At 40.5% G+C, this 15,623-nt stretch overlaps 1 protein-coding gene across 1 annotated transcript in view; it reads right to left on the minus strand.

Moving 5' to 3' along the window:
- The window catches only part of SPMAP2L (sperm microtubule associated protein 2 like), an 839,782-nt gene that overhangs the window by 473,651 nt on the left and 350,508 nt on the right, over window positions 1-15,623 (minus strand). Inside the window, exon 4 of the mRNA XM_086963162.1 lies at window positions 6,056-6,247. Within this exon, the coding sequence (XP_086819288.1) occupies window positions 6,056-6,247 (192 nt within the window). The remainder of the gene's footprint in view (window positions 1-6,055; window positions 6,248-15,623) is intronic.

The raw sequence follows: 15,623 nt of genomic DNA on the forward strand, positions 1-15,623 counted from the left end.
TGTCCTTCTACGGAAGAGGCGGTCTCTGTATTGACCAGTTTCAAGCATTTTTCGAGGGTTTGTTAGGGCGGACGAGGTCACCGCCGTCTATAGTCATAGTACATCTAGGGGGCAATGATTTGGTCACCACCGGTAGACGACTTCTCCTGGAGGCAATGCTTTCCACTGTAAGTTGGTTGGCGAGGAGAGTTCCGGGGTGCACAATTGGGTGGTCCCATATGATCCCACGAAAGGTGTGGCGAGGGGCTATTTCTGTTCCTGCTTTAAATCACTCTGTGAGAAAGCTTAATAACAAAGTGAGTAGGTTGTTCCGTTCCAGGACATTGCATTCTATTTCGCATGGCTGTATTAATGATGACAGTATGTATTTGGGGGATGGTGTGCATTTGTCTCGGGTGGGGAATGAGTTACTCATAGGAGACTTCTTAGCATGGTTAAAAACGTTAAAACATGACCTTTAGGTAGGAGTTTTGTGGGGGGTCCGGATAGCCGGTCAACTATCCGGCCTGTGGCGGTAAGGTCATGATCGGTGAGCACTAATTGGAAGATCCCTATGAGTGGGCGTCACCCAACACGGATGGGAGCGCTCGGGAGAGGTGGCCATTGGCCCCTCAACGGGGAGGCGGTCCCTTCTAAGGATGGGTCGCCGAAAGAAAAGGAAAGGCGGTCAAGGCCCCTTCCTGTGTAGGAGGGGTTACAGCCCCCTCCTGGGGAATTTCCCGGGGCCAGTGACGTCTGCGACGGCAGATGTGGTAAGTTGTGCGGGGTTTAGGGGGGGGTCTACGCTACCTTCTAGATACCTCACACGAGTCCTCGAACGACCTTTAAGTGGCGTCGAGTTTTATTGGTGCCCCCGTCAAGTCAAAGGGAAATTGGTAGTTGCACTTGAGGTACGCCTCAGTGCTGTCGCCCCTCACAAGTGGGGGGGGTATTTCTGGTTAGGGATCTTGACACCGGTTACGACCTTGCCGTTGGCCCTTAAACGTTAGGATGTACAATTTCATAATTTCAAGTAAATGTTTGTAGGATGTTAGTTCGGCTAGGAGAACCTCTGTATTAGAGAATCTGTTAAGGTTAGCCAAACATCGCAATGTGGTAATGAAATTGTACATTAATATGAAACTGTTGATTTAATGTTTTAATTTTGTTTTAATAAATACGGCCGGGAGGGTCACTCCCTCCCTCTTCCAAAAACTTCAAGAACTGTTTCCGGTTTCCCTCCTTTGGGGATTGTGTTGAGAGGGGGTGGCGGGTATCTCAGCCATATGGAAAGGGGCGACCACTCGGTCCCCCCGCACGTATGGCAGAGTACCACGATCCCCCCGGGAAGCCATCTTGGGCGGGAAGCGTGTCTCGGCTGGTATGCCCGAAGCGGCGTAGCCGGGGCGCGCTTTTTCCCGCCCTAGAGTGGGCTGGCCTAGACACTGACGCGGCTGGCCACGCCCTCGGGGCAGGCAGGGGCGGGTTTACGCCCGCCCTGAAGAAGGATAAAAGGGGACGCAAGACCAGAAGGCATCCTCTTGTTCCTGTGCTCTGAAGCTGCACCTCCTCGCTGCACGTGAGCTCGAGACGGAACGAAGAGCCAATTTTGACCCACCCACCAGCCCCTGAAGACAGCCAGCTGTTTTGAATAAAAGTTGATGGATAATTCTAATTTCGTTTACAGGTTGTGGTATTATCGTGTTGATTTTGACTGTGTAATAAAGAATGGTCTATTTCATTTATGTTTTGTGATTAAAGAAATTCGGCTACAGTGTTCATTGATAAGCATGCTTTTGATACGGTCGTAGTAGCCAATGTATTTTTAGTTTAGTAGGTTAGTTAGCATTGTCGTATTTATTTTGGTCGGGCGGTAAGGTCATGATCGGTGAGCACTAATTGGAAGATCCCTATGAGTGGGCGTCACCCAACACGGATGGGAGCGCTCGGGAGAGGTGGCCATTGGCCCCTCAACGGGGAGGCGGTCCCTTCTAAGGATGAGTCGCCGAAAGAAAAGGAAAGGCGGTCAAGGCCCCTTCCTGTGTAGGAGGGGTTACAGCCCCCTCCTGGGGAATTTCCCGGGGCCAGTGACGTCTGCGACGGCAGATGTGGTAAGTTGTGTGGGGTTTAGGGGGGGGTCTACGCTACCTTCTAGATACCTCACACGAGTCCTCGAACGACCTTTAAGTGGCGTCGAGTTTTATTGGTGCCCCCGTCAAGTCAAAGGGAAATTGGTAGTTGCACTTGAGGTACGCCTCAGTGCTGTCGCCCCTCACAAGTGGGGGGGGGGTATTTCTGGTTAGGGATCTTGACACCGGTTACGACCTTGCCGTTGGCCCTTAAACGTTAGGATGTACAATTTCATAATTTCAAGTAAATGTTTGTAGGATGTTAGTTCGGCTAGGAGAACCTCTGTATTAGAGAATCTGTTAAGGTTAGCCAAACATCGCAATGTGGTAATGAAATTGTACATTAATATGAAACTGTTGATTTAATGTTTTAATTTTGTTTTAATAAATACGGCCGGGAGGGTCACTCCCTCCCTCTTCCAAAAACTTCAAGAACTGTTTCCGGTTTCCCTCCTTTGGGGATTGTGTTGAGAGGGGGTGGCGGGTATCTCAGCCATATTGGCAGGGAACAACCAGAACTCCCCCTCACTCTCCTTTCCTACGAACCAACTCCGCCAGACCACATTCCTGAACTACAGTGTTACCCTCCCGCACAAGTTAGTTTGAACGGTTGGTTTTAGATCTTGTTTGTTACCAAACAGAAGGCAATTCCACAACCCCTTTCCGAGCTGGGTTGACTATTCTTGAAAACTGTATGATTTCATAGGGCTCAAGTAGTGCGTTGCACTGACACGACTTTTAGTGAAAGTATGGGGGATACCGCATATTACTATTACACTGTATAACATGTTAATAATTAATAGGTCTATAGATATATGAACTGATTGGAGAGCATCCCCCAATGCTTTTCTAAACAGTATTTTGAATATGTCATGTGCAATGCTGGTAACCTGTCTATTTCCTTGTTAATCCAATAAATGCCAATGAAAATAAAAAAGCAACCGAAAGCTGAGCAGTCAACCTTTGCAAAGGGCCTTCCACTATGCCGCAACATGTGTTGTTGAGTTATAAGTAACTTTTGAACTGATTGCTAGAAACAACATTTTTTGGTTAAAATCATCAGATTGTGCGGCAGATGACAAATCTATTATTATGGGAAAATCACCAAGGGCACAAAATCGCATAATGGCATAGTAGCCCAGAGTATAGTTGGATGAGCATGAGATGGCAGAAGGGTGACTGAGGTACTGAAAGAGTTTATTGGTTTTAAGGATACAGGTAAGAAATTCCATAAATTGGGGGCATGGCTAGAGAAGACCTGAGAAGTAGAGTATCTTGTCTTGACACAATGCATCTGAAGGTATATAATTTCCTTTGCTCGTAACCTATCACGTTTTAAACATGCTGTGTCATAGTCAAATGTTCAACTTGCTACACTAACGGGTCCTTTTAAAGTCCAGTAGCCAGCCTTCTTTCCGAACTACGTAATAATGTATAGACCTTTAAGACTCCTAAAATGGGCTCCATATTTACAGTGGCCGAAGAAGACATTGCAATCAAAAACAGAGGGCCCCTGAAAATGGATAAGGAGCGAGTAACCAGGGGAAGCAATATATAGAAACAAAACAACACCTCTGGATACTCCTTTATTGTTAATACTGAGTATAACTCCAACTATTCTCAATTGAACATGTTATGTGTGTAAATTCTCATTCATTTTTATTTATTCATTAATGATCACAGTGAATCACTTTTTTTCTTTTTTCTATTTTGTGAAATATCAAATTCTTATTGCATAAACGCTATCAAGTTTTTCAATTAAACATGCATAGGCAAATCGGTTGCTAACTTAAAATGAAGTTGGTGTATCACTTGCGGATCAAATGGAATTCTAAGTCTCTTTGGACTAAATATAAAAAGGCAAAAGGATTGCTGATTAAAAATGAGATTCGTATAGTTGTGTTGCTGTTGATCAAAATTGACTCGTAAACCTTTCTGGATTAAATATACATTTCCCAAATTAGTGATACTATGAATTATTATAAACAAAATTGGAGTTTCATGGATCTATAGAAATGCAGAGAATTTTTGCTTATGCATTGGTGTTTTTAATGAAGCGGTTTGTATGAGAAAGAGTCTGGTATGTATGTGGGACGAGCAGTTAGTGATATTTGGTACGTGAGAAACTCAATCAATTGTTCTAATGAATTGTTTGTTTTCCAAGAAATTAGGTAGTAGTGTTTCCTTAAACAAGGAAATGGAACAGCACATCAAACAATCAATTTACATTAGCATTCGAAGTTAGTATAGTGTGAAACAATAAAAAATACACAGGTTTTGTTACAGGGGTGCTACTCTAGTTATTTCTAGCACCTACAACCAAAAGGTGCTAACAACACAACAGAAACTGTTGTGTAGACAAACTAATACAAAAATAGAAAATTACTAGAAAGCACACCCTTGTATTTCCTAAACACCTCTAAAGTATGGTCATGTGATAGTCTTCTACCAAATCTACGTAGCTAGCTGTCATACACTGCTGTCCACCAATAATAGCTAATTGCCGTTCCAAGTGCTATTGGAAAAGCAGAGTCCACATCAATGGATTTCTTCAATAGATGTCATTTTATTTTCTTGTAGTCGCAAATCCAAAAAACATTACTGCCACTGAGCCAACACGTGTATTGTCTTTCCTTAGACTTTGTCAAGGCAAATGGCAAACCAACTCTTGATCGAAATGTCCTTCCGGCAGCAGGAAATGTCTCATAACACTGCCTCTGTAATAGCCACAATTAGATTGCACCAACTGCTTCTTAAAAGGTGGTGGCACATTTCAAACAACTTCAATATATCTCTAAAGTATTTGATGTATCTTCACAATGAATCAATTCTAAGTGTGTCGACTCTATACTGTAGTAGAGTAGACATTAACGTGTGGAGAGACTGGGTAGAGAAACCTTAATAAGTTCAAATCATAGTGCAATGCAGTCCTCTCTCTTACTCCCGCTGGAGATATATTGAGTTTGTTTGCCATTTGCCTTGACAAAGTCTAAGGGAAAATGAAACACGAGTTGGCTCAGTAGCAGTTTTGTTTTTTTGGATTTGCGACTACAAGAAAATAAAATTACATCTATTGAAGAAATCCAATGATGTGGACTCTGCTTTTACAATAGCACTTGGAACAGGCATGAGCTATTATTGATGGACAACAGCGTATGACTGCTAACTATGTAGATTTGGTAGAAGACTATCACATTGACCCATACTTTGGAAGTGTTCAGGAAATACAAGGGTGTGCTCACTAGTAATTTTCTATTTTTGTATTAATGAATTGTTTTTTTATTTATGCAATACGAATTTGATATTTCACAAAAAAGAAAAAAATTATTCACTGTGATAATTAATGAAGAAATAAAAATGAATGAGAAATTACACATGTGGTATGTGTTATATAATATGGCTCTATAATATGTACAATTAAGAATAGTTGGAGTTATACCCAGTATTTACAATAAGGGAGTATCTTGAGGTGTTGTTTTGTTTGTATATGATGAAGACATTGCTGCAGCCTAATTTACATTTCTGACATATTCTATACAAGATTCTTAGCCAGGCCAAAATCAGTGAAGAGTATCCGAATATTACAATTCTCAAAAATGCCTTCCTTCACAATAAACCCAGTAAGATGTAAAAAAGGCTGCTCTCTTAGTGAGGTGGTAACATCACACTATTTGAAAACATCTGAGCCAATGACACAAATCTTAAACTGTCATTAAGCTACAAATAACTCTTAGAAGTATTTATATAATGCAAATTGACCTCAAAATACAAAAATCTGTTGTTTAAAAATAAGCAAAATCTCTAACCATGATGTGATATCTCGAGTAAGAATGATTGACTGAAAGTCTGGAAAATGTTACCTTCCTCCTAGAAAATGTTTAACTTTATTATTTCTCAAGATAAGGCCATCAATTACTGCAGTACAGTAAAGATTTCCAGCATCGTACCTCTTCTTTGAATATAGTCACCAGATTCTTCATCTTCTTGGTGGCTGATCAATTTCTCTTTCAAAAACTTTGTGGATAGTCTCTTAACATCATCATCATCCGTATAACCAGACAATTCAGGAGATGCAAGGGAGTCTTGACGGTGCTGCATCTGCTGATGAACATGAATCCCCTTTGATCCCGATCGATACTCTAAATTAAAACACAACGTTGTAGAAACTTTAAATGTTCATTGAAAACCACACACATTTAAATATTTAAACAAATTATTCTGTGTCTAAATCCATTGCCTCATTTGTGAATAAGATTGTTGTGCTTTGTGGATACCTAAGTAGTCAGGGACACAAGGCTCACCTGGCTATCAGGCACATAGCTTGGTCACAAAGAATGGGGGTGAGCTTTAGATTTTCCGAGAACCATGGTGGCATATCATGTAGATCTTTATATGAGGAGCAGCGCATGAGGGGGTCTTAGTGGCCAATGGAAAAGGAAAGGCGTGTGGATCATGAGGGGATACGTAAAACACAGTATTTTGTAAAATAACCATGTTTTAAGACCTTCAAAACAGAGATGAGAGTGTGTGTGTATGTGTGTGTTTTTGCCTGAGTGAGCATTTACAAATCCCAGGTGAAGTCTAGGGGTCACCTTACCTTTCCCGACTGAAAGTTCCTGTACCCATCTATTTATTAAAAAATACATTTATCACGGGGTATAACACTCCAAACACCCCCCTCCCCCCGAATGTATGCCCCTGCTGGCTATAGTTGGCCCCTTCTTTCTTCACCGCCCCATTTCCTGTGCAATCAATCAATCAAGTGTTCTCTGCAATCAATCAATCAAGTGTTCTCAAGCACCTTATTCCTTAAGCTAAACAAAGCTGTGTTGGTCTGCCTGGGCTGGTCTAGTGCCCCAGATTAGTATACTTCAGTACAACCATGCATCTGCCAAATGTACTCACTCAAAAGTAAATTCCTTGCTAAATTAAATACAATTTTCAATCCAGGCTTAACCAGTAGCTTCAGATGAAAGGAGCTATCAGATTTTACACATCCACCACAGGGAGTAGGTGTGAGTTTCGTAGGGAACACTGATGGGTGCTGTGTCTTCAAATATATGAGAAAACTTAAAGTTATGGCACACTTTTCTATTGCATCATCTGCACTGGAATACAGTGGTATACTCGGTATGTATATAAATTCCTATTTATCATTGGTGTTTTTTTTAGCATCGATTAGAGTAGCTATAATATATCTGAACATCTATATATAATATCTTTCCATCATAATGATTGCCATTGAAATAAATGTAACCAATATTTGAGCCAATGTGGGAACATGCTTTGTGTGTAGCTATTTAGGACCAATAATCCTCCATGATTTCCTAACCTCTCCTGAGTGTTATTCCTACCATAGGTTGTATTTGCACTCCAGAATGGAGCAACTGTAGAAACTTCATGACCAAATTGGAACTTCAGCCGATATTTTATTCAAAAATTGAAAGGAGGTGTATGGGTTTCAAGACCTTTCCAATACAAAACGACTAGGTGCCTATGATCTTTCATGTCTGAGCCCCTCTGAGCTGATGTCCTACCCTTCCACCAGTTGCCCCATATCCTCCTATCCACACCTTTTCCTTCAGCTGTTGCTACCTAATGGGTACCGCCATTTTGAAAAATCCAGTTTCTGTGGAGTACATCATGCACTCAGTTAGTGGGTATCTGTTACACAAGTACAGTTACGGGTAACATGCAAAGAGGCAGAGAGGAAATGGAGGAGGGCATATTTGGATTTGGATAGGAAAGCCTTGAAACTAGTACAGACCCAGTATAAGGAATCTATTGTCAAGGCCAAAGCTGATTTTTATGCCAACTCTATTTTGCAAGCCCCTAACAGTACCAAAGCACTTTTTGATATCGTCCAGAACTTATCTAGTCCAGTATGTGCCAGAAATAAGGTAATAGCTTCACAGAAGCTATGTGATGATATTGCGGACTTTTTTGAAGAGAAAATAACTAAAATTGTTGGGAATTTGCAATCTGACGATGTGGTTGGCTCAGCTGAGAAATCTGCCTCTGACTCTCAAACAGCCACCATACTGGATATTTTCCACTCTCCTACAGAGGACTCTTTTAACCAGCTGGCTCAAAGTGTGGCCTCAGGCTCCCCGTTAGCTCATTTCCTGCATAAAATCTGGAAAACCCTGGGGGAAGAAACTCTACCATGGCTATGGAAGATCTGCTGCCAGTCATTCTTTCTTTCTTTCTTTGCATACTTATAACGCGCTGGGAATCGACTCCCTGAGGAGTATCTCCGCGCCATTTTATCAGCATCTGAGACCAAAGCCGGCTCTATCTTAAGTAAGGTAATGCCTAAATGGAACTAGTAGTTGAACAGAAAAGTTTTTAATTTTTTCCTAAAAGAAAAATGTTCCTTACAGACTCTAATGTCGTAAGGAAGATCGTTCCAAAGTTTTGGTCCTGCTACGGACAGAGCCCTTCCTCCTTGTCTGGTCTTACAGAACCTGGGGACACATAACAGCTCTTGATTACCAGATCTCAGAGTTCTCGAGGGGATGTAAGGAACAAATTTGTTGGTTAGATAGTCAGGACCTTTAGTCATTGGAGGAAGGGGTGGTACCAGAGGCTTGGAAGCAAGCTATCATAACTCCACTTCTTAAAAAAACCTCCCTGGACCCCTCTGACCCAGCATGTTTTCGACCTATATCCTTACTGCCCTACCCAGTGAAAATCCTTGAAAAGGTAGTTAGTAAAAGTCTATCTTGCTATCTAGAGGACAATTTACTTCTGGACAGGGATCAGTTTGGCTTCCGCCCGGGACATGGGACTGCGACCGCACTGGTAACGGCAATGGATAACCTACGAATGCGTGCTGACGACGGGGCCTCATCTGTCCTGGTACTATTGAATATGTCAGCCGCATTTGATACGGTTAACCGTGCAGTGTTGGTTGAGAGACTGGAAGACATAGGGGTAAAAGGTCAGGCTTTAAAATGGTTACGATCATACCTGTCAGGAAGACAACAGGCGGTATCCTTATCGCCATTTACCTCTGCTATGTCCCCAGTACTCCATGGGGTACCACAGGGCTCAGCAATAAGCCCGATTCTTTTTAATATTTATCTACGTCCTCTACCTCCTATCATTAAATCTTTTGGGATAGATCTCATCAATTATGCAGATGACACTCAATTGATACTCTCACTGGAGGGGAAAAGAGCGATATCTATTGATACCCTCCAGGAGTGTATGTGTCAAACTGCAGGCTGGCTCAAGAGAAATACCTTACAATTCAATGAGGGAAAAACTGAGGTACTATACTGCCCCACCACGAGAATGTCACGCCACTTACCGTTAGAGTTCAAGCTCACTCCTGAGGGTGACGCCTTGGCCTCGGCTAAAGTGGTGCGCAATCTGGGAGTTATGGTAGACGAAAACCTCCAAATGGATACACAGGCCAATAAAACTGCCATCACTTGCCTCTCCCTGCTCCGTACTTTACGGAAAATCCTTCCCCTACTCCCAATAGACACTCGCCCCCCTATAGTGAGGAGTATAATACTGAGTATATTCGACTACTGCAACTCCCTGTACTTGGGGGCACCACAATATATTGTACAGGGGTTGCAGAGAGTTCAATCGATGGTAGCAAAACTGGCCCTAAATAGACAACGCAGATCCTCCACGACGCTGGCCCTAAGAGATCTTCATTGGTTGCCCATCAGGGAGAGAATTCGCTTTAAATCCCTCTGCATTGTATATAAGGCAGTACATGGTCAGGGCCCAGTTCCTCTACAGGAAACATTCACTTGGTATAATCCTAGTAGGCAGCTCCGGTCTTCTCACTCCAGCTTGATAACTACCACCAGATTCAAGAGGTCTCGGAAAGGTGGTAGAGCCTTTGGTGTGATGGCCTCCCGTATATGGAATGAACTGCCACTAATGCTTAGACAGGCTAGCTTGTTGATTGGCTTTAGGAAGAGCCTGAAAACCTGGCTATTCCCAAGCAATGGGCTTTAAAACATATCTTTAAACAGCTGACTCTGATTTCTCCTTTTTCAGGCTTCTCTCTGATCCAAGCGCCAGGATACCCGTAGGGTGACAGTTTTGCGCTCTATAAGTCTCCTATACAATACAATACAATACAATACTTATGAATATTACAAGTTATGTAGATTATGTTGAGCTTTTTAAAAATGTCTTATTGATATAATTATAGAATCTAACTGTGTATGGTTCTACATTAACTCTTGTTTCTGTATGAGGGCACCAAGTAATAACAGTGTGGTAGAGTAATCTGTCAGTATAGATTAGTTTATCTTTGTAACATACAAATATGGAAGGTCTCCTCTCCTTTATGATGTTTTTTTTTAATATTAGCATTAATATGTTAACATTTAAAAAAAATGGAAATAGTATATCTATTTTAATGATGATATTGTATTCTGTGATGTTACTTTGGTGTATCTAAAAAAATTACTGTAACTCACAGAAAATTAATTTGCATCTTCCTACATCTTTGAGTGCCTAGCAGACTTAGCAACAGCCTGTTGCATCCTATATACTGCTTGGTTTAATACTTAAGAATAGGTTTAGGTGGCAGCAATAGTGCACTTATCCTAGGATATGGGTCTGAACTTGACATCCTCAAACCTCTCAATCTGTAACCCCCCCCCCCCACAAGCCATTCCTCATACTAAATATAAGCTTGATCACCAACAACATGGTCAAACTGTTGGCCACCTACTGGATATGAATATATAGATGCTCTTAAATCTTGCATCTCTGTATGTGGAACCAGTTTCATTTTATTCAAATAATTTCGACCTGAAAGACATAGGATACATGTATGTTTAAAGAAAATGTTTTTATTAAACCTCACCAATTTAATGCGGGCTGTGTTGTCCTGCATTGAAAACTTTGCTGCTGGCTGCAATGCATTGTCTCCCATTTTTGCAAACATTCTAATATGTGCAGCAATGTCTTCTTCTGTCTGATGGCATGGTCAACAGAGAGGCTAAGAGAAGCTTGTGCATTGAGCCCTGAACTCACTTTTTCGCCACTTGATCAGGGCAAATGCAAAAAATGTTACTTAAGAACATGTGCTTATATTAGAAATGTGGTATGTTGAGAGCTCAGCAGAAGACAATGGAGTGGTTCAGGGTTTTAGGCAATATTATCCATGGTGGAGGTCACACTGTGTTAGTTATTAACAAGAGTGGAAACATAGGGTCCCGGGGCAAAGCCAAAGGCTTTGCTCCACCCTAGTCAATAACTATCTGCAAGTTCCCCCGCCTTAGATAGTACTGCTATTGTAAACCAGACCCTTACAGTTTGGGTGAAATTCTCATAATTGTTTTTTTTTTCAACTGACTACTTAGGTGGAAGGTTGAAAGAATCATACATGTTGTATTTTTTGGTTGATAAGTACCAAGGCATTGTAATTAATTCCTAGTTTCGAGCATCACAAAGAAAAAGGATGATAACAGGTTTTAGCCACAATATGTATTGGTCGCATCAAACAAATTTTGGGAACTGAGGTAAATTCTAATGTGAAGTCTGTCAGTTCCTTCTCCAGAGTTTCACTGTAGCTTCACTGCAGAGTGCTAATGAACAACTGTATCTCCCTAACATTCTGTACTCATGGCACACCTGAACGCCATGTTGCTGAAATCACAGCTTTAGACCTGAAACAGTTTCCTGTGAGGGAGATACAGTAATTTTAGAAAATGAAAGTTCCATGTTGTAATATAAATTATGGCTATTGCTCTACAAAGCAAAAATGAAAACACATTCTCTATAAATTTTCGTACCGTATTTTCTGGCATATAAGACGACTTTTTAACCCTTGAAAATCTTTTCAAAAGTTGGGGGTCGTTTTATACGCCGGGGTCATTTTATAAGCAAATTGAATATAGCCCAAACCCTATATTTTAAAAGGAAAAGTAGGGGTCGTCTTATACGCCCAGTCGTCTTATACGCCAGAAAATACGGTATATCTTCATTATACATGTCAGAAAAAAGCCTGGAATGCTGACATAAAAGTACGCCCAATAGGTGTAGCCGTCTGTTAGTTCACTCATCAGTGACCTACCGTAGCTTCACTGGACTTCTAAAGAACAACTGTAAAGTACTAACATTCTCTATTCAGAACAAAAGGGAGGGACTCAGAATGCCCTTATTTTTGGGATAAGTGTTGTTGAATTTACAGCCTTTCCGGTGGGGCAAGCTGAAGGTAGAGTTGCTACCTGGCTGTTTTCGTATTGCCCTCAATTGTATTTTAAGTTCCTTTTTTTTTTTTTTTTTTAAGTTTTATTGTTTTATTGCAAGGAAATACTGCAATACATAATAAGCAAAATAACACAATGTATTCTAAAAATACATAACAGATTATAGCGAGAAAAAAAAAGAAAAGAAAAAAAGAAAGAATAAGTCAAGCAGCAAAATTAATTAAATACACTCGGCAATTGGTGCCCAAATTTTCTCCCCAATGGCTCTTTTTTTAACCCCCTTTAACTTATATATAGCAGATTCAATGTTGTACATAAATAATAATTTTTCACGTCACATAAAAAATGTAGGCGGATCCGGGCTAATCCATTCCTTAGTGATGCAAGATCTAACTGCAGCCATACAGAGAAAAAGAAAGTAGGAGGTTGGTCTTGGCCTAATAACAGTATGATCTATACCAAGCAATAACAATTCCGCAGTTATCTTAATCTCACATTTCAAAATAAGGGATAAAAAAGTTTCAATATGTTGGTACAGCATTGAGAGTTTAGGACACAGAAAAAACATGTGTAATTCATCAGCTGCATATAACCCACACCGGCTGCAGGTCGTACCTGCCGTCGTGCTCCACTAAACAATTTTGCTTGGAGTATAATAAAGATTATGGATACACATAAAATGTTGGGATTTCATCATCCCTGTTATAAGACAATCTGAAGCCATTTTAATCGACAATAAAACATCAACATCAGGTATACCTAAACTGTTAGCCCATTTCAACTGACATTGTCCTAGGTCATCCCCATATTCCTGCATTAAGCTTGAATAAATAATTCCTATACGGGGTTTTTTTTGCAAGAGCTCTAACAATGGAATTTTGGCTGGAGGAATTAAAGGATGGTTCTGTAGGAAGCTTCGAAGTTGATGAAATTAAAAAAAAATCATTTCTTCCCACAGAAAAATTATTCATTAACACCTTGGCTGCTAGGCGTTTCCCCCCCCCCCCCTGTGCTGGAAATTGCCATTTTGCTGGTGTCATGACGAGCTCAGCTCGTCATCAGCACAGCTCAACTGTGCATCATGACGAGCTGAGCTCGTCATGAGCATCGAAAGGGTTAAATCCTGAAATGAAGCAATTTGGTCATTATAAAATAAATCACCCAGATACCTTATTCCTTTCTGCTGCCATCTATACATGGTTAAATCATAGAAAATTTCTGGTAAGAGGTCCTTTGATGTAAAGGGAGTGTAGGAGTTTAGTTTCCTTAATTTTATATGTTTTCGGACTTTTTGCCAGACTCCAAAGGCTGACTTCAGTATCTTATATTTGGTTTTCTTGTAATAACTGGGCTCTACCATCCTCAAAAAGCTGCCCTTAACTTTCTCACCCATAATCATTTGATAAATTGATGGAGTCTGGCAATCCAACACTTCCACTCTATCTCCCATAATTAAGGGGCTTATGTATTGCAATGCGGCAGAAAAATAATAGAAAAGAAAGTAAGGAACATTCCATCCGCCACATTCATTACTAAGTATCATTTTCTTTGTAGCTTTCCTATGACGTTTATAACCCCATAGAAACCGGAAAATAGTTCTTTCTAAATTTCTAAAACAAAGCAATTGAAATTCTAATGGTATTGTGCGAAACAGATACAATACTTTTGGTAGAATCAGCATTTTTAAAATGTTAAGTCTGCCATAAAGTGATAAATGTAAGTGGTCTAGGCGCTGCAGTGAAGTATTAATTTGAGTTACTATAGGGTTTAGGTTACGTTCTGGTATCTTCTCTATGGGCAAAGAGATCTTAATTCCTAAGTATGTAACCTCTGGGGTAGTAGAGATATTTGCAGGTGGATTTTCTCCTGAGCAAAGAATTTGTGTTTTCTCCAAATTGAGTTTGTAACCAGAAAAAGACCCAAACTGTTTAGCAATCTCATCAATAGCAGGTAGAGCTGTTTGAACATCCATAGTAGTTATCACTATATCATCGGCATAGGCTAAAACTCGATAATTGACATTAGCTAAGTGAATAGGTTTAATATTTTGTTCCAGAAAAAAACGATTAATTAGAGGATCAATATAAAAAGCAAAAAGTAACGGAGAACAGGGGCATCCCTGTCTGGTGCCCCTAGTAATTAAGAAAGGTGAGGATATTTGCCCATTGATTCGAATATACGCTCTAGGGGCAGTATACAAAGTTTTTAATGCTTTTATAATGCCGTGGCCTAGTCCCTTCCTGGACAGGATTTCCCAAAGATAGCCCCAAGCAACTCGGTCAAAAGCTTTCTCAGCATCTAGAAATACAAGTCCAATATTAGACCGAGTTGCTTGAGACCAATCCAAGAACGAAATCACTCGCCGAATATGATCAGCCGTGTCTCTGGCAGGAATAAAGCCGTGTTGGTAAATAGAGACTAAGGGGGAAATAATGTTTGATAATCGTACAGCTAAAATTTTGGAAAAGATTTTGCTGTCGGCATTTATAAGTGATATAGGACGGAAGGATGAGGGTAATAACGGAGGCTTGCCTTTCTTAAGAAACACAGTAATTATGGAATCATGCCATGATTGAGGGGCGCTACCTTGCTTAGCATTCAGACATAGATCCACTAATTCTAATTTTAGAACATTCCTAAACTGTTTAAAGAACTCTAAAGAAATGGCATCGGGCCCGCTGCTTTTCCTGAAGCTAAAGACATTAGAGAAAGTTCAATTTCCTCCCACGTGAATGGTAAATCTAATTTCTCCTTCTCTTCATTAGATAGAGTAGTATTCAAAGCTAAGTCAACAAACCGAGTAATCTGATCTGAAAAGTCAGGCCGATCATCGTCAGCATACAACTTAGAGTAAAAGTCACTAAATACCTTAAGAATGTCTTCTAATTTATTAACAATCGTCCCTGTCTGGTTATTTATTTTATTGATGCTAGCAAATGTCGCTTTTTGTCTAGCCCTCTTAGCCAAGAGTTTACCAGAGTTTTCTCCAACTTCATAAACCTCTGTCCTAAAGGCAGAGACTTGTTGAGCAAACTTTGTGGCAAATCGCTGATGTATCTTGGCTTTAAGGGTCGTTAACTTCTTTATAATACTTTCAGTAGCTAATCCTTGATTACACGCTTGCATAAGCTGAATCTTTAGGGATCTCAGATTTTTAATTTCTGAGTCTTCTTGCATTCTAGCTTCCTTTTGTTTTCTTATTGAGTAGCTCAGTGTTTCTCCCCGGACCCCACATTTAAAAGCATCCCAGACTATTTCTGGAGAAGCAGTGCCTTTATTATTAGAAAAAAATTCAGGAATCCAAGTATTCATATGATCAATA

The sequence above is a fragment of the Lissotriton vulgaris genome, chromosome 3_1 (genome assembly GCF_964263255.1).
Source record: "Lissotriton vulgaris chromosome 3_1, aLisVul1.2, whole genome shotgun sequence".
Classification (NCBI taxonomy): Eukaryota; Metazoa; Chordata; class Amphibia; order Caudata; family Salamandridae; genus Lissotriton; species Lissotriton vulgaris.